Source organism: Chaetodon auriga, chromosome 4 (assembly GCF_051107435.1).
Source record: "Chaetodon auriga isolate fChaAug3 chromosome 4, fChaAug3.hap1, whole genome shotgun sequence".
In the NCBI taxonomy this organism is placed as follows: domain Eukaryota; kingdom Metazoa; phylum Chordata; class Actinopteri; order Chaetodontiformes; family Chaetodontidae; genus Chaetodon; species Chaetodon auriga.
In genome coordinates, this window is record NC_135077.1 from 10,219,046 (window position 1) to 10,241,500 (window position 22,455).

The 22,455-nt window shown below is 42.9% G+C and overlaps 2 protein-coding genes across 5 annotated transcripts; both read left to right on the forward strand.

Moving 5' to 3' along the window:
* Positions 1-264: 264 nt before the first annotated feature.
* fip1l1b (FIP1 like 1b (S. cerevisiae)) lies at positions 265-8,440 on the forward strand. 4 transcript variants are annotated; one of them, XM_076728417.1, is made up of 16 exons: positions 265-532; positions 887-941; positions 1,474-1,540; positions 1,710-1,822; positions 2,140-2,204; positions 2,325-2,432; positions 2,524-2,654; positions 3,041-3,159; positions 3,732-3,785; positions 5,515-5,614; positions 5,731-5,881; positions 6,013-6,094; positions 6,283-6,338; positions 6,594-6,783; positions 6,926-7,072; positions 7,780-8,440. In XM_076728417.1, the coding sequence occupies exons 1-16, from the start codon at positions 454-456 to the stop codon at positions 7,922-7,924; spliced, it is 1,662 nt and encodes a 553-aa protein (XP_076584532.1). In that variant the 5' UTR covers positions 265-453; the 3' UTR covers positions 7,925-8,440. The 4 variants fall into 4 exon arrangements, with proteins under 4 accessions (XP_076584532.1, XP_076584533.1, XP_076584534.1 ...); XM_076728418.1 differs by having other exon boundaries at positions 7,783-8,440; XM_076728419.1 differs by lacking the exon at positions 3,732-3,785.
* A 537-nt stretch (positions 8,441-8,977) lies between these two features.
* Positions 8,978-11,754, forward strand: LOC143319991 (uncharacterized). The gene is made up of 6 exons (XM_076729318.1): positions 8,978-9,262; positions 10,193-10,335; positions 10,798-10,859; positions 10,985-11,098; positions 11,270-11,368; positions 11,464-11,754. Exons 1-6 carry the CDS (start codon positions 9,149-9,151, stop codon positions 11,586-11,588), a joined length of 657 nt encoding a protein of 218 aa, XP_076585433.1. The 5' UTR covers positions 8,978-9,148; the 3' UTR covers positions 11,589-11,754.
* The last annotated feature ends 10,701 nt before the right edge of the window (positions 11,755-22,455 follow it).

The following is a 22,455-nucleotide window of genomic DNA, read 5'->3' on the forward strand; positions in this document are numbered from 1 at the left end:
CCCTGTCATATGACTATGACTATTGACATATCTCACTGGACAGTTAGAGGATTCAGTAAAAATTCCCTCTGGGCATGTATAAAAAACAAAAAACACCGGCAATTAAAACTTCTCTTAAAACACAGTTTGTTTTGTTATCACAGACTCGATAAATGACAGCGCCTGGACGACCCACCAAGCGCCACCGGAATGAAGCGTGATGCGTCCTGTCCACCGGGGGGCGCTGTGGTTTCTGCACCAACACTTTGACCTTAGCGGGACGCTAACAACCTCTTCCGGGTTCAAACTCACGCGCAGAGCTTGGAGATGGATCTATGAAGGCATAATCTTTGTACGTAACCGATCTTCTCCTTTCAAGGGAGAAACTGTGCGTGTATTTCTGCGTTTAGAAGCTTTTGTTGAACGTTGTTTTCGTGACGCTGCGGTTGGTTTAGCGCTCCGTGTTTGCTGAACATGTCTGCGGAGGAGGCGGACAAAACAGCCACCACTGATGCCAGCGCTGGAGACGAAGAGGAGGAATGGCTGTATGGAGGTAAATTAAAAAAAAAAAGACATCTAACATCCACAAACACAACTCCTCTTGACCATCAGGTCCATGTGTCTGTGTGTGTGTTGCTCTGCTATATTAATGAACTGCAGCTAACCGACGACAGTGGCTGCTGTAGTGAGAAAATTAGCTAAAGAGTTAGCTCGAAAGCTAAGCTAGCAGCTAGCAGGTTGATTTGCGTTAGTCGGCCTTTTGAAGCTGTGTGGCTTGACAAAAAAGTTATTAAAGATGCATGTGTGACATATTAAGTTAGCACTCAACCTTGACATCGCTCTCTCTTGGATTTTGTGCATGAAATGTAACACGAGCAGCCAACGAGTCCCATTTTTCATCTTTCAGATGAGTCTGAGAGCAAAGATGAGGACGAGGAAGCCAAACTGAATGCTGCGGTCAGGTATTTACCGCCTGTGCTCACACCTATGAACACCTTGGACTTGTCTTTACATTCAAAGGACTAGTTGCCATTCATAGCAGCACAGAAAAAAAACATGTAAAGCATGAAAACCCCCTCATACACATCCAATAGGTTTGCATTTGCCAAAGAAAAATGCAAAGATGGACTGACGGCTGACCGATCCAGTCTGTTTTTGAATACGCACATTACATTTGTATAGACGCATAACTAGATCATTTTACAGATTGAGGGAAAATGCACATTTCTTACTACTTTTCCACTGATCATACTGTGTTGCTGTGTGTACAGATGTTTCAGATGTAAGCAACCGTTGAACTACACCAGAAAAAAAAAAAAAAAAAAAACAGGATAAAAACACTTGGTTTGAGTTGTGTCACGTCAAACTGTACCTTTTAATCCAGTGTTACATTTGCATCATCATTGTGATATTAAGAGAGCTTGAAAACATTGTCTAACCAAGTTTTGTCATTTGAGGATGTTTAGAATGTTTAATGCTTAATTTTATCTCCAGTGCACCTGCTGATGCTTCAACAGAGGATGCCGCTGGACACGCCACAGGGAATGGAGTGGCCTCTGAGGTAAGTTGCTTGGAAGCATTGCGGCGTGTGCCTTGCCCTTTGTCTGTTTTGACTCTGTTTGCTCTGCGTACCTCCCAGTTTCCAGACTTCATTCCTCTCACAGTTTTTTGTCCCATCGCTTTGTGAAGTGCTTGCGTGTCATCCTTTGTTTTTTCTCCTGGTCTGTCAGGCCACAGGTGAAGCCGCAGGTGAAGACGTTGACAGTGACAGCGACAGCGATGATGACGACGATGATGTCCGCGTCACCATTGGAGACATAAAAACTGGAGCACCACAATACACGTAGGTTTTAGTCAGCGTGATGAACGGTTACTGGCTCCTTAAAACAAGCTAAGTTATTGTTTTGATTTGATTTGATTGTTTTAGTGGTAAACCAAGCTTTTAGCAGGTCTCTTTACAATTCACAATGAGCTCGTTGGTGCTCTGACATGATGCAAAAATAACCTGTCAGACCAACATAAGAAATTTTGGACAAACTCATTGGACTGTCTGCAGACTGCATTATGTGACTGTCTGTTCTTATTTCTCACTTCCATATGGTATCATATGTGGTGTGTGAGATGGGGTTTTAATTCTTTTTGTTTGTTTTTTCCTCTCAGACCTTATGGAGCTCCACCTGTCAATCTCAACATAAAGACAACAGGCTCCAGGACTTACGGACAAGGTATCGTTTTTTCTCTTATGTACTGGTCTGTACTGTTTTGCTCAACACTCCCAGAATACAGATATTGCACGTGAAGAGTACTAAACAGTTTCTAAGTGTTGTGTTATTTATTTTCATCAGCCACCAAACTGAAGGGCGTGGATCTGGATGCTCCTGGAAACATTAATGGAGTTCCAGTGCTGGAGGCTGAACTGGAGTCATTTGAAGAGAAACCGTGGAGGAAGCCAGGTCTGTCTGTGTCTGCCGCTAATGGACTGTAAAAATGCTCCTTCAGGCATGTACAGCATTTCACATGTTCTGTGTGTGCGCGCGTGTGTAGGAGCGGATCTGTCAGACTACTTTAACTACGGCTTCAACGAGGACACGTGGAAGGCTTACTGTGAGAAACAGAAGAGGCTGCGCATGGGCCTGGAAGTGTCCACTGTCGGCTCGGTGACGAGCAAGATCACTGTGAGAGACCAGTGCTTCCTCTGTCCTCCTTTGTTTTTCTTGACATTTCACCACCTGTCTGCTTTCTTTAGAAGTCTCACCCTCTCATCAGTCAGTTGGAATCAGGGCGGTTTGCCAACTTCCTGAATGTGTTTTTAGGTCTCACTCTCTTGTATGCTTAAATGGAAACTTCACATTATAGGAAACCCCTTTTTTAAGTTCAAGGAACAGCAGTAGAAGTCAACATTATATTTTCATTTCATGCATTTCTATCACTTATATTTCTACACTATTGCAAAAAGATTGCCATTAAAATGCATCGTTTTGTTTAATTACATCTACTAACAGTCTTTACCATGATTAACACACTGAAACGTATCAGCAGGCTCATTCTGGTTCTCTCTTAGGTCCAGCAAGGCAGGACGGGCAATGAGAAGGACATATCCAGTTTGCCCGTTCACACCTCTAAGCCAGATTTCACATCTCCTGTCAGTCTGTACAAGTCCGCTGTCACTCAGGTCACCAGGTAACGCTTCTGCTTTCCTCTCACTTATTAAAGATATTTGCTGATGTAACTCACATGCAGTTTCCACTCAAGGTGTCTTGTATAGAGAAGTAGCTGAGGTAACAGTAAGTGTGTTTCCATCCAGCTGTTTTTACGTACATTTTGAATTTACTCATTGTGGAAACGTGCAATTTGAAAAAAGGTTAAAATAGTAAAAGATAAATCATGACATACACGAAGCGCGTGACTTAACTGTCCACTGAAATGTCCGCTCCACTGTAGAGACTTATAGAAGCGGCAGATGATTTGTGTGGAGCGACGACGGGACTCAATCAAATTGTTACATAAAACTGATCTGTGTAGCAGCGAATCATTTGTTTTGAAGGAAACTGCACAGTGAAAACACTTCTTTGTGTTAAGCTTAACATGCTCACACTGACGCACAGAAACACACCCGGTCACCTCCAGGTTTGTCAGCGTCCCTGCGGTTAAAATAGGTGACCGTCCCATGGCCTGCATGTGAGTGTATGTGTGTGTTAGGGCCGATGTTACTCTCATCTCCTTTACCCCTGTCCTTTGTTTCAAAATGGTAGGATCTCTCCCCCTCAGTGGACTGGCCCGCCTGTTCAGGACATGTCTTATTATACGTAAGTGGGCATGGCCTTGTCCCTGCAAGATGAAATGGGCCTGATGGGGAAGCTTTTTTCTGGACCATGAAATGTGACTACAGAAAAACTTACTTCCAGGGCCCCGATGATGCTTTATCTGTGGCCGTCTTTCTGTATGTTTGGGGTGGTTAATGTGCATGTGTCATGATAGAGAGTGTTAACACAAGTTAGAGCCATAGAGAGAGAAAAGGAAGAGACGCCAGAATATCATCACGTGAGCCGAATCCTCTGCTCATTGTTCAGGTGGCCTGTTGATAAATATGATCATTACTTCAAATTAAAAGGCCATTTTGTAGTGTTTAGACAGGTCGTTCATTTATTATCTCAGTTTTTTTCTTTTTTAAAGTTACAACCACAACAGAAGGGTCCTTACTTATTTCTAAAAGGCCCTGTATCATACCTCCTTAATTAGACGTCTCTTCAGTTTGGACAGGATGTTGAGTTAGGACACAACACAGTGATGAATCTTCGTTAGATGGCAAGTGGTGGTTTGATTTAAAAGGATGTGCACAAGGGTGGTATGTATCGGCTGATGTTAGCTTATTTCAGATCAAAGATGTTGGTATTGGTGTATATTTTGGTTGATAAGTAACAAGAAAATGCAGGGCAGAAATGCTAAAGTAGGTTTGAGGTCATTTGCATCCACCAGAGAGCTCTGACAAGTCGATTTTCACACAAAACCTCCAGTCAGTACGTGCGTCAGTCACAGTTCTGTATTAATATTGTTTATGTTCTGTGTTTATGTGCGAAAAGAAGTCTTTTTTTTTCTCTCCCATAATTGATCTCTGTCTCAGCCTCAGAAATCCACTGTCAGTCGGGCTGTAGTTGTCATCATATGTCTGTGAAGACTCTCAGTCATCCAGGTTATCAAGAGGGTTGAATCAAGGCCGAGCGGACTTGGTTGTACAAACTTAAAAACGTCTCGCCTCCAATCCAGGCGGCTTCTGCAGTTCTAACTGGCTGTTGTGGAGTGACGGGTATTTAACCTCTGTGGGCTCGTCCCACAGTCACTGACGCCGCTTTGGTCGTTCGTGCTCCTGGCTTGCTTATTGAATCTCCTGGAAAGGGATGAAAGTGGACAGCATTGTAGATGACAGAGAACAGGTGTTGTAGACCTCCTCTTCAGCAGGCCTCGTGACAGCAACAATAACTGTCATTCACACCTGGTCAGGTGACTCTAACAACTGCCATTAAGCAGCTGGTATGAATGACCTTGAAAATGATGCCAGAGAGGTTAAATATCTGGGACTCTAATGAGAGGCAAAGCTTTTTCAAGTTTCTGTAACCAAGTCCAGTTGTTTCAGCTGTACCCTTCTTGGATTGTCACCATGTGTTTTTCAAAGTTTACAGTCTGCCGAAATGATTCAGAGCCAGTGATGTAGTGCAGGGTTCACAGTGGATACCTTGTTGGTTTAACTTTTATGAAATTAACAGGGTAGATGAAGCAAACCACTCAAACATAGATGTGCTTTATTATGCAGTTTGGTCTGATTGGGTATTTCTGTGTGTGAAACAAAACCGAACAAAGAGGAAAACAGGTTTACAAACTGAACTGATTCGGACCAGCTAACAAAGTAGAAGTGTGAAAACACCTTTAGATATGTAGTTTATGTGCGTTGCTTATTGTATGTGTGAAAGTGTGAATGTGCAGTTTGTTTCGGACACTGCTCAGTGTCCTGATTTTTATTTTTTTACGCTGTTTCCCCAGGAAGACAAGCGGTACTATAGACGTGATTGGTGGGCAGACGGCCACCATCAGCCGGGTTGAAGGACGACGCAGGCACAATCTAGATGGCAACAATATCCAGGTACACAGAAGCAACACAGACACTCTGAATCCACAGCACTGTGAGGACTCCAGGCTCATGGGAAAGAAGCTGTGCTGGCTGCGTGTCGTCAGTCTAACCCCTCTGCTGTTTGGCAGGTGATCGCTGAGCAGTCGGACGCTGAGCCCACTCCGGCTAAGATACCCTCCTTCTTTGCTCCTGGACCAATTCCACCAAACATACCCCCACCTCCTTTCCTCCCTCCGCCACCCAACGTCAGCGCTGCACCCCCACTCATCCCACCGCCCAGTAAGTTCATCATCATCGTCCTTTGTCTTTCTCAGCTGGTGCATTTGATTTGAAGCAGCCATCCTGTGTTACCCTGTATTTGCTCTGTTTTATTATTTTCAATGAGTTTATCCTCTCTTTCTCCATTGTAGGGTTGCCCATTACTGTCCCCCCTCCTGGTTTTCCTCCTCCACCCAGTGGGCCCCCTCCTGCTATCATCCCCACTATGGACAGGTAACGCACATGTAAACACACGTACACACACTCTAAAGGCCCTGTTTTAATTATACAATTAAATAGACATGTGCGTCTCCAAGTGCACCTGATGTTTTGGTTAATGTATATGCAACACTGCAAAGTGAATTTTTAGTTTTTGATGATCATTTAAACGCATCTTCTGGTTGTTGCCTTTCTTCCCACAGTGGCCACCCTGGAGGTTATGACGGACGCTCCGTCCCTTCCTACCCGTTCCCTCAAGGTAGGAGGGTTTACAACATAATCTGTTTTTCAGACCTCAGCCACTTGTTTTCAGTCCATTGATGGAGAGATCTGATGTGATAAACATGGAAAATGATCACTGAAATGTGCTTTAAACAGTGCGAACGAGGATATTTTGACAGATTAAAGCAAATGTGCACTCCTATAATTGGTTGTAGCGTTGTTGGAAACAAGAAAATCCAAATTGTTTCATTTGCATTATCACCTGTTTGCTTTGGCTTCTCATCTTTTTCAGGTGCGTACCCTCCACCCATGGCTGGAGGTGTGCCTCCACCATGGCCCCCCATGATGGACAACTCTAAACCATGGGACTACTATCCTCGCCGAGACGACAAGAGAGACAAGGAGAGAGAGCGGCCGCGAGAGAGGACGCATGAGCGGGAGAGAGAGAGGGAGCACAGCCCTTCTGCTATGAGCTACAACAGGTGAGAGGGACAAAAACACACACATACACACAAGCACGCATACGTTTTATTGGTGTGTTACTATTTGTTTTTAACCAGAGATGGGAAATTGTTTGGTATGCGTACGTTCATAATAAAGCGAAACCTCTTTCAACTGCCACAGCGACGACGAGCGGCATCGTTACCGCGAGTACCAGGAGCGCGGTTACGGAGAGCGACATCGTGACCGGTCGAGCCGAGAGAAAGAGGAGAGACACAGGGAGAGGAGGCACCGAGAGAAAGAGGAGGGCCGCCACAAGTCCTCTCGCAGGTACACACACACACACACACACACACACACACACACACACACACACACACACACACACACACACACGCACGCAACTTCTCTTTTAGACCTCTCGACCCATAGCTCTGCAGTGCAGCACGAGGACGCTGCTGTTTATCTCCCAATATGAATCAACTGGCGAGGATGCTGCCTGTTAGCCTGTTAGCTTTAGCCGCAGTTTTTTTTTAGTGTGACATCATGTATGTAGCATAAAGTGCACATTTAAAATCTTTTTAGAATAATCCCAGTATTAAACAGATCCACTGGAAACATTTAAAAAGTCACCTGGAGGCAGAGTTTTCAAACACCTCGTGGAGCTAATGTTTGTTAAATTAGCATGCTAACAACAGCTGCCAGCGACAGGTGCAGAAGCAGGCTTCCTGTTTCTATCTGGCGGCTGGCGTAGTTTTGAAAATGACAAAGAGTTTTGAAATCTGCTGTTGATTGACAGTCGGTTTTGTCCCATCCCTCCTCTCTCCGTCATTTCACTTCACCTTTTCTTTCTTTCACCCATTGATCTTGTTGTCTCTCTCCATCCCTCCTCACCTTTTCATCTCCCTTCCACCTTATTGCCTTCTCTCCCTGCCCTTTTACTCTCGCTCTGATCTCTTGCCTCTACCTCTCGAATCTCCCCCATCCTCACCTCCTCCTCTGCCCTTTCTGCACTTTCATCCGTCTCTTTCCATTAGCAGCAGTAGCAGGAGGCGGCACGACAGCGAAGAGGGGGACAGCCACCGGAGGCACAAACACAAGAAGAGCAAGAGGAGCAAGGAGGGCAAAGAGGCCAGTGAGGAGATCAGCGCAGACCAAGAGAACCAGGAGGCCATGGAGTAGTGATCAGCACCTCCTGTTTTTCCCTCTATCTGTCCATCTGTCCCTCTGTCCCTCCTTGTTTCCCACCACCGAGATGAGAAAGAAGCAAAGGGAGAACATGAGCCCAGGAAAACCAGGAGGTCGCGGAGTGATCGATGCGTCCCGTCACTCCCATCTCCATCAATCGCAGCTCTCCTCCACCCCACTGTCGTTCATCCTCACAATCACCCGAGAGGAGAAAGGATGGAGAGGAGGAGGTGGTGAAGGAGGGATGGTTGTCCTTTAACTTCATCTGTCTTTCCATCTCTAGCTGACATCAGGCAGGGCATCAGTCTGTCTTCTACCCCCTCCTTCCTCTCTCTCCTCGGCTCTCCAGCCCTCCCTCACGCTCACAGATTTCACTGTCTAGTCAGGACGATCAGATTTAGCTCTTTTTCTGTCGTCTGTTTTGTTTGTTGTCCTTTTGTTGTTGTCCTGTATGAAGACATCTAAAGAGACCTCTCAGTTTAAGTTCAATTAAAAAAAGACTTTTGATAAGATGTGTTTTTGTGATTTAATTTTTACGATGATTCATGCTCATTTTTCACAGGCGTTGGTAACTGTGCAGTCAAAACCCATTTTGCATTTTAGAAATCACCTTCAGGGTCTGAAATATTGTGATCCTCCACTCAAAAGTGTGTTTTTCAACTGGCAGAGCACAGCTTTGGCTTATCAATGGGGGAGGGGGGGCAAAGTTCAAGTGAACATCAAATATTAGATTTAAAAAAAAAAACAAAACCCAAAACTGCAAGTTAGGTAAGAACAACTCCACGTCAACAGTATAATGCTAGTTAATGAGAGAATGGTGGGAGAAACCGTATAATCCTGTTGTGTACTGTTTATGAGTCTCAGTGACAGATTAGAGAGGATTATCAGAGAGATTAGCGAAATATATGAGCTCACATACTGTATATAACAACCTCTGCTGTTACATGTGATCGGATCAAAATTCCATCAATTCCTCAAACAGGCCAAAGTCCCACCTCTCTCTTTCTCCTGGCCTGTTTGCTTTGGTTACATCAGCTCACAGTCGTGAATGGTGAGATGCATTCACTGTGGAGACAGTTGATAGAAAGTCTGCGGCAGGCGGTGAAGAGATTCACCTGTGGAGAAAATAAAAGCTGAGTGTGGAGGACAAACCGCGAGGCTCGTACAAGAGGCCAAGAAGGAGCGCTTGAGGAAAACAAGATAATAGACATTGAGAGGATGAAGTGTGCTGCTGCTGCTGTTGTGCTGCTGAGTCTTCTCTCAGTGGGACACTGTGCTCCTCTGAGCGACTGTGACAGTCTGGTAAAACCGATAACTATCAGCAATGAAGACGTAAGTCCGCCATGTCTGTTTTACTTTGTGCTTGTGTTTGATTTTAACCCAGTTAGACGGATGAATGATGTTTTCCTCTGTTTATGTCTGTGTCAGCATATATTCATACTGCACAAGTACACGACCTCTGCTCTCTTCAGGTTTGATTAGACAGAATATGGCAATTTATATGGCAACCATACCTTAAAAGTTTGATGTTACCACAGATCAAACCATGTCTTTAATACTGTTTAACCACAGGAGACAGAAGCTTACAGTTGTTAAAAGCCCATGAATAAGATTTCGCCGTTCCAGATTTTGCAAACATGCTGCACGTGCACCATGGTTTCTCTCTTTTGGGTCGTGAACTTGACAAATTTGTGGGCCCCAGCAATGAACACTTGGTAGATCTCTTCAGGTTATGTTTTGATTTACAGGTCCTTTCCTGGAAAGAACTAGATATGGTAGAAATTACACAGAAAACAGGAGTGACCTTGAAACAAAAGTGCCATTAAAACACAGGTAAATGTTCCTTAATCATTATTTTTATTGGGAACTTTATTCCTCTATTTAAGGTTTGTCTGTAGACGAATCACATTTTAGCATGTTTATCAGACTTGCTGTGCACTGACTAAAGCAACATTATGCTATAGAAATTAATAGGAATTATTGAATTTGCCATGTACCAAATTAACACTGTCAATATTTTACCTACAATTAGAAGTAAATTACAACTAGAAAACATCTTAATTATCAGGGAATTATTTGCTCCAGAGTTCATATTGTCCTGTAAAACAAAGCTTCACCAAACTTCAGCATGGCATCATTCTGTGAGCGTCAGCATTAGCTCCAAACCTAGAACATTTCAAACATATTTAATTTAGCATACTGAACAAATCCCCCACGAGCCCTCGAGGTTGACACATATTCTGTTCTCTGTCCGTCATCCAGATGCTGGGGAAGTGGCTGTACATCGGCGGGACCTCTGACTTGCCAGGCAGCCGCTCCCTGGGCCGTCTGCTGTCCAGCGTCTGGCTGAACATCACAGCCACCACGCAGAGCAACATCCTCAATATCGTCCAGACTCAGAGAACGTAAATCCCCACCCACAGCACGACAGGCGATATGTTTCTGCTATTAAAGGGGAATTAGGCATCGCCCAAATAATAAGTGTCCCACAGGAATTTCTAAAAATGAATCCTGATGGTTCCAGTTAATGTGTTTTTACTAACTTTCCAGTCTGGACCACATGGCAACATCATGCTGCTGTTATTTAGAAAATGTTTCGAGGAACTTTTCTTGTTATAAATAAATATGTTGTTAATGAGAGGAGGTGTATGTGCATCGTGCACATGTGCATGAATATACTCTGCATCACTTCTCGGGACAGTTTTAGGTGTTAAGCCTCATCAAGTCATTTGATCCACAGATAATGTAAAAACATTGATTTTAGCAGCTTTAAGTATTAAGAATTTAGCTGCTCGATTCTGCTGGTTTACTAAAGAACCTGTGATAATATTATGTTCTGATCTGAGCCTTTCTTCTCCCCTTCATAGATATGACACGTGTTCCAGCATTGTATACAATGTGACCTTTGAAGACAGCACATTGATAATCAGTGAGTGAAGAAGAGCCATTATGATGTATCAGAGAGATTCTTTAGAAATCACTCAAATAATATCCTGTGGTTTCCTGTGTGTGTGTGTGTGTGTGTGTGTGTGTGTGTGCGTGCATTTTTAACAGACCAAAGTTTCTATCTGAAGGAGGTCTACCTGCCAACCGACTGCTCTGACTGTCTGGCTGTCCATGAAGAAATTACCTCTGGCAAAGACACCTTCATCAGTTTTCTGCTTTTCAGTAAGAAACACTCACTCATCAGCCTGAAAGATGAGCCTGACAGTTGAAGTTAACAACTTGCCAAGTGTCTCTGTTAGGTTTCCTGTTTTTGGTCGTGTTTTCACTTTAAATGTCTCATTTTGAATGCAGTCTTAATGTAACTGTCTGTAACTCTGATGTGTTTATTTCCAGGCAGGAGAAAGAGCGTCTCAGCTGCTGCTGTGGAGATGTTCAAGAGACAAGTGGAGTGTCTGAAGATGCCGTCGCCCATAATGATAGACCCGAGCAATGGTGAGAATTTGAACAAATCTCCTCATGCTGTGCCTTCATAATTTCATACAAAGCTGTTTTGTTTTGTAACTTATTCCTAATGTGTACATACACAGAAATCTGCCCAGATGACATCCTGCCCTCCGAGGGGCTCAGTGTCCTCAACAACTTATTAGGGATGAAGACGGTCCATCGAGTTGGAAGAGTCCTGGATAGTATTTTTGATATGTTTATGAACTGATCCGTGCCATAAATCACTTTGTATGAGCATAAAATATGATATACATCAGTAATTATGCACATTTCAGAAGACTAGCCTAGTTTTCTTCATATTATTAGTGGCATTGTTATAGTTGTACGTTCTCTATAAGATATTGTAACAGCGAGAGGTTTTGTTATTTTTGTTTAAAAAAATATTCAGAAATAAAATGATTGATAGCAACACTTGTCCAGTAATTGAAGTCAAACTCTTGGCGAATACAATAAAGTAAGAAGGAAATGATCTGATCTCAATCTGTTTTCAACTTCACGTTCATGGTACCTCGTGTGTCTTTGGGTGTTCACGACCTCAAAATGAAGAAAACATGACTGTATTTTCACATAAGAATACAAAGAAACACCACCAACTCAAACTCCAGAGGGAGATGAATGGCTCTTTTGCAGCCAGCTGCTGAACACAGTGGGACTTTTAGCTATACTATAGCTACTTCTATACCACCATTCACATCTTCTAAGCTTCTGTTGAGTTGCATAGTGTATAATATCACTGGAAACAAAGCAAGCACAGAGCTTCTGACATCACCACTTCAGTCATTTTTCCACTTTTTGAATCCTCAATACATTTTCCACTTTATCCACCTCTCAACCAGATTTCAACACATATGTAAACAAGGCAGGGCTCGTTGAGGGATGAGACTCTGAACTTCACCTGCAAGTTTTATTTTCAGGCAAACACAATCAGCTTCAAGCTGTGGACAGGGCAGAACGCGAAGGCTCTAACGTTTTGGTTCTTTGTGTAAGTGGACGTGGCGAGCCATGGTGAGGTTTCTTCATATCGCTGTGGCTGTGTTCAGTCTTCTGTCCGGTGGACAGTCGGCTCCTGTGACCAGCTGTGAGACGCTAACCCAAACTTTGGAAATCCAAGGGAGAGACCAGGTAAGACGCTTCCATGTCACCTGTCACTTGTCTCTAATACTCACTTTCTGCATGTTGGGTCTTTTTTGTTCATCTCATGTAACTGAGGGAGACGCCGTCTGTTTCAGCTGCTGGGCAAGTGGATGTTCGTCGGAGAGAGCACGAACATCATGGGATCCAGATGTCTGACAAAGATGTTTGTGAAGAGCGCCTGGGCGAGAATCTCTGCTGCTAACGAGAATGATGCCATCAGTGTTTTCCAGACACAGAAAATGTAAAATCAGAGTTAAAGGGTTGTATCAAGATTTTGAGCCGGTGATTGTTAATGCAAACCACAGTGATTCCAAGCCAAAGTCTGTCCAGTGGTGGTTTTAACAATATAAAAACTTTACAGTGTCTAAGCTGACTTTTAAAAATGTCCCCTTATGAAAGGTTCGACCGCTGCTTCAGTCTCACGACTAAGATGACCCTGGAAAACAGCACTCTCTCCATGGGTGAGCGGTGGTGAACAAACATTTTGACTTGCCAGCACAAACACATGTGGACTTTGTGTCCAGCATTGCAACAGCACCTTGTGTATGTGTTGATGTGTGTTTGTGTATGCATGTGTCCTCAGTGCAACCTGCCATTGTTTCGGAGGTCCTGCTGAATACTGGCTGCCCTGACTGCCTTGTTATCCGCTCAACATACACCACTGGAAGGACCACGCACAGTGGTCTGCAGCTCCTGAGTAAGACTTCAGACATACAGGCTGATCAAATGAATGCAGAAGAAACGCGGCTGCTTATACATTTAAAAGAATTCATATTTGCACTGCCATCTTAGAGTTCACACACTGTTAAACTCCAGACTTGGGGTGGACAATATGGTTAGATCTCTTGTTCCATGTGTAATCCCATAGCGCAGTATCAATATGACACAAAGGTTTTCTGGAAACTCAGTCGGGATAAACTTTATAGACAAGACAACCAGATCAGAACCAGTCTGTCTGCCAATTCACTGAATTATATGCCCGATAAAGCAAGGTACTTCATCGCTTCATGGCAAAAATCCTGCAAATCAAATAATGTCAGAAAGCAATGGCGGCCTAATGCAACCACAGATCTGAGATCACTTGTAACTGTGTCTACTTATGGCCCTGACTGACCCTGCATAGGCCCAGCAGCACCGCATCGCTCCTTTACTTGTTCTGTCTCTCAGGCAGGAGAAATGCTGTGACTGCTGCTGAGCTGGAGGAGTTTAAGAAGCAGGTCGAGTGTCTGAACTTACCACCGCCCGCCATCATGGACTCAGGAAATGGTATGAACTCTCGCACATGTAATCTGGCTGCAAGGCTTTAAAGCCATGGCTGTGTTGTTTTCCAAGAGCGAATGAATGAAACGTTTAATGTTGGATGATTTTAACATGAATGTGAACACAAAGTGTTGCTACCTGCATGTCTAATAGTCACTCTTCTCTGTCTCACAGACTTCTGCCCAGACGAGTCTCCCTCCCAAGAAACGGAGATCACCGATCTAACCAGTTTATTCAGTTCAATGGGCTCTGATATTTTCGACCTACTTGCCAAAATGACCAGCAGTGAAAATGGAATGAACACGCTTCTCAAAGTGATCTCCAGCGGTCACACTGGAACTAAAGAAAACTAACATGGTCAAAAATGTCATGACATGAGGAGGCTGTGTCTGTCTGAAGACAAAACTGACAATAAAAATGAGGATACTACATGAATATGAATGTGTGTTTTGTTGGTTAAAGACTAAAATGTTTTCTGATGAGGATTATAATTATTATATAATACATCATTAAGACCTTACTGAACTTCTCTACTGATGAAAGTTAATTCAGCACACCAAATGGTAATGGAATATGGTAAAATCTACATAGAATGAGAGTCAGCAACTTCAGTGACACTGGATGACTTTACAGTATTTCAACACTCGGAAAACAACTTTGCTTTTTGAATGCAGGACTTTTACAAAAGTCTTGTTTAAAGAGCCTGAAAACACTGCAAGCTGACACCAACACATTGATTCAGCTGTTAGAGGCCAAAATCAACGGTCTGAATAAAAGCCAATGAACTTTATCCACCTTTAAACCAGATTACAACACACGTGTAAACAACTCTGGACTCTGTCATTTTATGTGGGCTGAGCCTCTGAACTTTAATGCACCAGTTTTAAACTTGAAACAGACACAATCAGCAGACAAGCCATGATGAGGTTTGTTCATATCGCGGCGGCTGTGCTCGGCCTTCTGTCTGCTGGACGGGCCGCTCCTGTCACCAGCTGTGAGCGTCTGATCCAACCTCTTCAAATCGATGGAAGAGAGCAGGTAAGACGCCCTCGTCTCATTTGTCACCTGTCTCTCACTTTCTTTTGTCAGAGAGCTTCAAACTATCATTTTCTTCATCTCTGTAAAACCAAATAATATGTTCAAGTGTCCGTCTGTCATCTTGTGCAACTGAGGGAGACATCTTGTGTTTAAGCTGCTGGGCAAGTGGATCCAAGTGGCGGAAAGCACAGACAACCGAGGCGCTGAGCACATAATTAAGACTTTTCGGGACAGCTTCTGGGTGAAAATCACTGCTGCTAACGGGAGCGATGCCGTCACTTTCATGGGCTCAACAAAAGCGTAATTTAAAATATAAGAATCCAAATTTTCTGAGTATATTTTTTTAGTTTGTAACATTATGTGTTTCTACCTGTGAAAGGTTTGGCCTTTGTATCACAGTTGCAATTAAGGGGACCTTGGACAACAGCACTTTCCGACCACGTAAGTCGGCTTATTTATTATCATTAAGAAACCTGCTGTGCAGATATTTTAGCACGCACAAATAGATTTGAACTTTGTGTCTGGCTACAGTGCTTGTTCTTCTTTGCAATGAGTTCTTATTCAACTAACTTTCTTATTTAAAGGGTCAACCAAAGGGTCTCTTTTTATTCTTTTACCTCAGAGTGAAAAAATAATGACAGCTCATGTTAAAATGTAAAACTTACTAGAACATTGTGGACTAGTGAGCTGCGATGATTATATCTCTGCGTTGTGTTTATTATTTTATACTCATATGGATCTATGACTCTGGAGTAAAGTTAAATTGAAGCTACTGACACTAAATCAGTTGCCGCTGCCCCTGCCCAGTGCTAGGCCAAACAGATGCAGCTTCACAGTCAGCAGCCCAGTCTCCCCACCGCCGGACCAGAAGCAGTGAATCAGCCCCTCACTCTGCTGAAGAAGGTGAGCAGCTGGTCTGTGGGAAATTCTTTTTTTTTTTCCAGAATTATGTTAAATCCTTTTCAATGAGAAGAATTCAAACACTGTTCCACCTAATGATCATTATGTGAAAGAAATACAACCTGTAGTAGGTAGACTGTGAAGTGTTGGATGGGTCCGCTTGGTTCTGGGGTGTGATTACAGAAACTGTGCAAGGTTGGCTTGGCCTGTGGTGGCAGGTCCCAATGTGATGTCTTTCTTCATGGGGCTCTTGAAAATTTGATTTTTTTTTTTTTTTTGACAAATCACTGATGTTTGCAAATTTCCACCCGTTAAAGATTTTGCTTCTTTGTCTCAGCAGTAACCGTCGTGTCAAGTTCACACTCTCCTCCACCAAGTGAGTCAACTAATCTATTCATGAAACGTGCCGTGCAAGTATTTTGTCTGACATGCTGCACAAGCACATGTGAACTTTGTGTCTACCATTGCAACAGCACTTTGTGTACGTGTATGTGCGTAGACATGTATTACTCATGTTGTGGGGACATAAACCTGTTCACACAGTCACATTGTAGGGACACAACTTCCTTAAGGGGACACAATAGGGCAATGGTTAGGGTAAGCCTCCAGGACGTAAGTCTATGTAATGTCCTCTGAAGTGATGGATGCATGACATGACTCTGTGTGTGTGTGTGTGTGTTCCCCAGGCCCGAAACCTGAAATAAAGTTACTGAAAACCAGCTGTTCTGACTGTCTGCTGCTCGAACCACCAGAGAATATGTTTGGAAGTTCGCTAACGGGAGTCAGAGGTCTTCTGTTACTGAGTAAGACAATAATGATAACTGTGATGTCATCACGTATCACCTGTAAGGGTTATTCCAATTGCTACCAATTCCCAAACCAATACTACTAGTGGAAATGCAGCCGTACACTGAATGTTCATAATCTGTTCCTTGTTGCTTATGTAAAGCTTTCACCACTGCCTGTAATTAACCCTCCTCCAGTGGTGGGAGAAATCTGCAGATTCTCAAGTAAAAGTCCTACATTCAAAACCTTCTGTATCAAAAGTAAAGGTTTAAAAACAAAATAACCAAACTTGGAGATACATAGTTTTCACTGGGTGGAAAGGATATGGAAAACTGTTATCCATAAAATAACTAGTAACTTAAATTAAGTGGTTTGGAAGTATAAAATGGCATAAAATGGAGATGCTCAAGAAAAGTACAAGTGCCTCAAATTTGTTCTAAATTTGAGGCAATTCTCAAGTGCAGGACTTCAGTAAACGTAATTACTGTAACTGTCATTCTCCTAATCAACAGACCCCCATCATCTGTGAACAAGTGATGTCCACCAAAGCATTCATTGTTCACTGCTTCTACACATGTGCAAATCATTCTTCAGATTATTGTGCTTTCATGTCTCTCAGGCAAGAGAAGGAGTGTGACTGCTGCTGAGCTGGAGGAGTTTAAGAAGCAGGCAGAATGTCTTAATTTACTACAGCCTTTTGACGTGAACCCAGAAGCAGGTATAAATATGTCTGCAATGTTTTTGTACAGGAAACAATAAAATAGCTGCAGTGAATTCACAAAAGTGGTAACTGAGAAAAACCATGTAAGAGCTACAGGAATTCATGCTATCCACAACATAATGAAATTAATTCACGCTTACTGTCTTCCAGGTGTTTGCCCGGAGCCTCCCTCTCACGAAACAGAGAATATAGATGATGTACGTTTGTTTGTCAATGGACAAATTTCTGATTTTGAAAACTTACAGGAGAATATCACCAGCAGTGTAGGTGGACAAGAAAATCTCATCAAAATGCTCTCTGATGCGCTTTCAAAACAGGAGTAACTGCACAGAGGCTGGATCTGAGAGCCTTGTGCCAATAAAGAAGGTACTCAGTGAAGCTGTGTGACTGTGGTTTCAGTTTGTACAAATGTCCTCCCTCCTGCTGCACCTCATTCAGGTCTCAGCCGACAACAGCAATGACCTGTTTAGACAATAACAATTACAGCCCAGAAAATAACTCCAATTACAAAGCAGGTAATGACAAGGTTTTAGGCTTCTTCGGTTTAGTTCAATTTAGTTCATAGTTTGATCCCAGTTTAACTGTGAAATTACAGAAATAAATATAAATAAATACATCTAGAAATAAAAAAATGTCTGTAAATGTGTCATTTATTTACACATTTCACAACTTAAGTTATTTATTTTTTTTCCTACCTACCCTACCTACCATACCTAGCTGTCACACTGGTATCCTCACACAGCCGGACTGTTCTGGAGCTACCCCTGTGACGTCACTACTTTCCGACCATGCACGTTCACAGGTTGACGCCAGCTGCATTATGTGGATTAAAACACAAAGGGGCATAGACGTGTAACATTTAGTTGTGTTTTGACAGACATTTCTCTTAGTTAAGTCAACGTAAGCCTCCTCCCGTTCCGTGAGATACTTGTACAAACTTTTAGATTTTTTTTTGGCAGGCCTACGACATGCTACGACGGAGTTTTAGGGCCACATTGAGCAGAAAAAATATTTTTTGAGACTTGGAGAATAAAGTTGTACTATTATGAGAAAAAAGTCGTAATACTATGAGAATGAAGTCTTTCTATTACGAGAATAAAGTTAGTTGAGAGAGGGATAATACTTACCTATCCTACAACGGAAGTAAACAAAACAGGCAAGAGCACGGGCAGCCCCCCAGCAACCACTCTCCGTCATCCTGCCACAGTCAACAGGTGTGTCCCAATTCAGGGGCTGCATCCTTCGGAGGACCCAGCCTACGCGGTCTCTGGAGGCTGGGTCCTGCGGAGGATCCTCCGTCGGCCGCATCAACTATCAGTAAATGGGACGGTCCAGCCTTCGGAGCGTGTCCTGATTGCGTCACGACGTCATAACTTCTTCCCTCCTAACCCGGGAAAAACACACGTATGGGGTGCAGAGATGCGCCCGTACAGCTCCTATCGCTTGTAAGAGGCGCGAAATGTAGCCTATTATACAACTTACAAATTCACCTGATGTGAATATCTTCACAGCTTCGCGTCGGACGGCGCAACTGTTATATTAGACCTAATCAGTGGAGGGAAGTGACATGATTGCTTAACGTTATGTTACGTGATACAAAGTATCGTTTCAGAGGGCAAGTGCACCTCTTACCGCTTGTGTGTGTCCAGAGGATGATGCCAAATTTTGTTTCAAAGACTCAAAGTCCACAGATAGTTTCCTAAATCATTTTTATTGCAAGAAATATTATCCACCATTCACTCTGATCATTAAATGTGGTTAAAGGAAACTATAAAATCACTCATGTTGTCTACTGTCTTGCCGTTGTGATAAATAAACTGTGAAATAACGTATGTTCTGAGTTTCTGTTGCCACGGTTACCAACCAGCGTTTGAGCCAGCGCAATAATTTAGAACAATCAGGCTATTTGACCGGAACGTTTTTATAGTTGTCCTACAACTCTTTTTAACGGAGACCCTGCAGCCAATCACAATCGAGTATTCACCCAAAATAAGATATTAGTTGACATGCGAGCTTGTAACATTTGTAAGTGAAGAGTTTTAATAAGGCTAACTGTTAACTGAGCTCCTCATATCAACAGGTCGCCATTATTAAAAAAAAAAACAATCGGTGCGCAAAGCCTCTTGGGATATGGGAGGCCGTGAAGGATAGTAGCGACGCATCCTCCAAATACAGGGAAAAGGAGGACGCATTTGTCGGCTGCATTTGGAGGATCCTTCGAATTTGGACGAATTGGGACAGCCTTCGCGCAGCGTTATGACGTAAGCGGCCTTCAAATCCATCCTCCGAAGGATGCAGCCCCTGAATTGGGACACAGCTAACATGTAATGTCATGTGACATGTTTAACGTTAACTGAACGGTTCTGCTCATCGATTAACCCAGGATTTGATGTGCAGTAAAGTTTACGGCTGCTTCCTAAGAGTCTACGGTTGCTAATTTATGCTAAAGTATGTGAAGTACAACTTCATAAAGGTCTCCACGACCCTCATTTTAACTGCTCCTCTAAAGTAACAGAAACAAGAACTACGACTTTATTGTCCTAATATTTCAACTGAATTCTCGCAAAATTATGACTTTAATCTCGAAGTCCCTCCACCAGTGTGGCCCTAATTCTCTGTGGTACCATCCGTCTCACGGTCATCCTTCTTCTTCTTCTTCTTCTTATATTGGCGCTGCCGTTTGACTCTCCCTCATTAGACGTTACAGCTAATGATCCACATACTGCCACCTGCTGTAGCGGAGGGGAACGCAGCAAACACAAGCATCCGATGATGCTTCGGAAGAAACCAAGAAGAGATGTGTTTATATCATATTGCAGGTGTTCTCACCTTTTGGCCTTCGCTCAGCACTACCGTCTGATCAAAAGGTCAAAACTCAGCAGTTCACAAATCCACGCTGCGAGTCTAAGTTGTTTTTTTTTTTTTTTTTTTTTTTTTTTTTTTTTTTTAACTACAAATCTGGCCAGTCTTGGGCTTTGAATATGTGGGCCCCTGGTCTCCAGCCAAGATCAGCCTGTTCATGAATCTGCTCCATCCAAGGACTGTTCGAGGGGAGATGACCCGTGCCATGAATTTAATGGTTTGTATGTGGAAGATGGATTAACATCAACCTTTCCTTCTTTTAAATCTTACCTCAGTGTCTTTCATGATCCTCTTTGGACCAAATGAATATTTTGTTGAAGTTTCTGAGTTAGTTTCATCAAAAAACACATGAGAAGTTGCAGAGTGGACGGTGAAAGTCCTGGTGAAGTTCATTCAGTCGCCCAGTAGGTGCTGCTGCTGCTGAAGCCATTCCAGCTGCTGTCAGCTCCACCATCAGCACAGTTGTTGAAGAGCTGCAGAACTTGACCTTTTGACCTGCATGGCTCAGAAAATCTCAGGATTTCATTCGTTTATGTGAAGAAAACTAAATTGAATTGTTATGGCCTATATTCACAGAGCCTTCACTTTCTGCTAACAGAACAATGGCCAAGCGTCAGGGAGAAGAACACTGAATTTGTTAAAAAAAAAAAAAAAAAATACATGGGCTGTATGGACAAGTGAATTATGTGAAAATATAATGCAATATACACAGAAAAAATCTGCTTGAAATTCATCCAAATCACTCATTTTACACAAACTTCTTACAGTTATTGCGTTCAGTATTTATGCTAATTGTACAGTTTATCAGTTTTTCTGTACTGGTGTTATTATGCATTGAATATATTTTGAAATATCCATAAGTGTCAGTTTACTTAATGGCAGAAAACCACTGCTCTGTGCAACAGTCTGACATCAAACAAACGCACTTCTAATGTAATGGAAGGTTAAAAGTCTTTAATGAATTCACTGTGTTGCAGAAACTCAACAGCTGATGTCCAATCAATCAGGACAAAGCTGTGTATTTTTACTCATTAACACTGAGTATAATATTTCCAGATGGATTGTACTACCTGATCACTGCTTGTGGCATGTTGTATCAGACATTCTGTGAGATAACCACTGCGGGAGGCGGCTGGACGCTGGTGGCGAGCACTCATGAGACCAGCGTTTATGGACTGTGCACAGTGGGCGATTGCTGGTTGAGCCAGCAGGGTCAACAATGTTAACCTACGAGATGGAGGTGGGAACTGGTCCAACAGAAACACCTCTGGAACAGCAGAGTTAGAAGCTTATGTTCTTGTATGTGGTACAATGCATTGGAATTTAATCTAAGAGTGATTATTGTGTAACATGAATAATTACCACATAAGGGCATATGTCTGGAGAAGTACTATGTTTCTTCTGTGTCTGTGTAGCATCATGTGACTACAGTTCATCACGATGTAAGGGCTGGAGAAGCAGAGGGAGTGGACATATCAGCCCTGAGGAATATGTTTTAGATAAAGACAACAACTGTGTTTCTGAGTGATAGGACATACAAAGCAGAGTCTGTTCCTCCATTAGATAAGCTGGGGCGACAGTAGGAGGGGATGAAACTCGTGATTTGCTCGTGACTTGCTTGTGTCCCAGTGTAAGTGCAATGTAAATTCCCTGTTTAGACTCTCCTGTATGCATATGGGGCGACTCTTGTTCATGAGCAACGAGAATTCTCATGAATTAGAGACAATGACAGATATTGTGTTGAGTGACACAAGGAAGCAATTCTTCCCTTGATGCCCCTTCGGATTGTGGCGCTGTGGCAATTAGTTATTCATAATTTGATTAAATATAAGTAAATATAAACATAATCCCCACTATGGACCCACAACATATACAGTATATTACCTGTAGACATCATCGTCACGCCTCTGACATGGGAACAGTTGGTGGAGGCCTGGGAGGAAGAGAGGGGGAGATGAAGCCACTTTACTTATGTTTACTGGTGTAGTCAGTTTCCTGAAGTCCTTCCACACTCTGCCCATCGGCTCTGTTGGAGCCATAGGAAGCCAAACCAACCACACAAGCAACAGGCAGGAGGAGGTGTCACAGCTGAAACCGTTTAGATGTCAGCTCAGGGTTATTTGTATTTAAAATAAGTTCATTGCACTTAAACCACAATCCAGCAGATGGCGTTATTGACCTATGTATTAAAAAAAAAACATCAAACATAGGGCTTTTTGGATGCTCTTTCTTTTAAGGCATTGTTATCCCTTTGTGTCAAAGAGTAGAGGGATGACAGAAAATGAGAGAGAGAGAGAGAGATGTAACAAAGGTCCTCGGCTGGATGTGAAATGGAGAAGGCAGGTGGGTTCAGGCTGTCTTTGTTGCTAAAAGC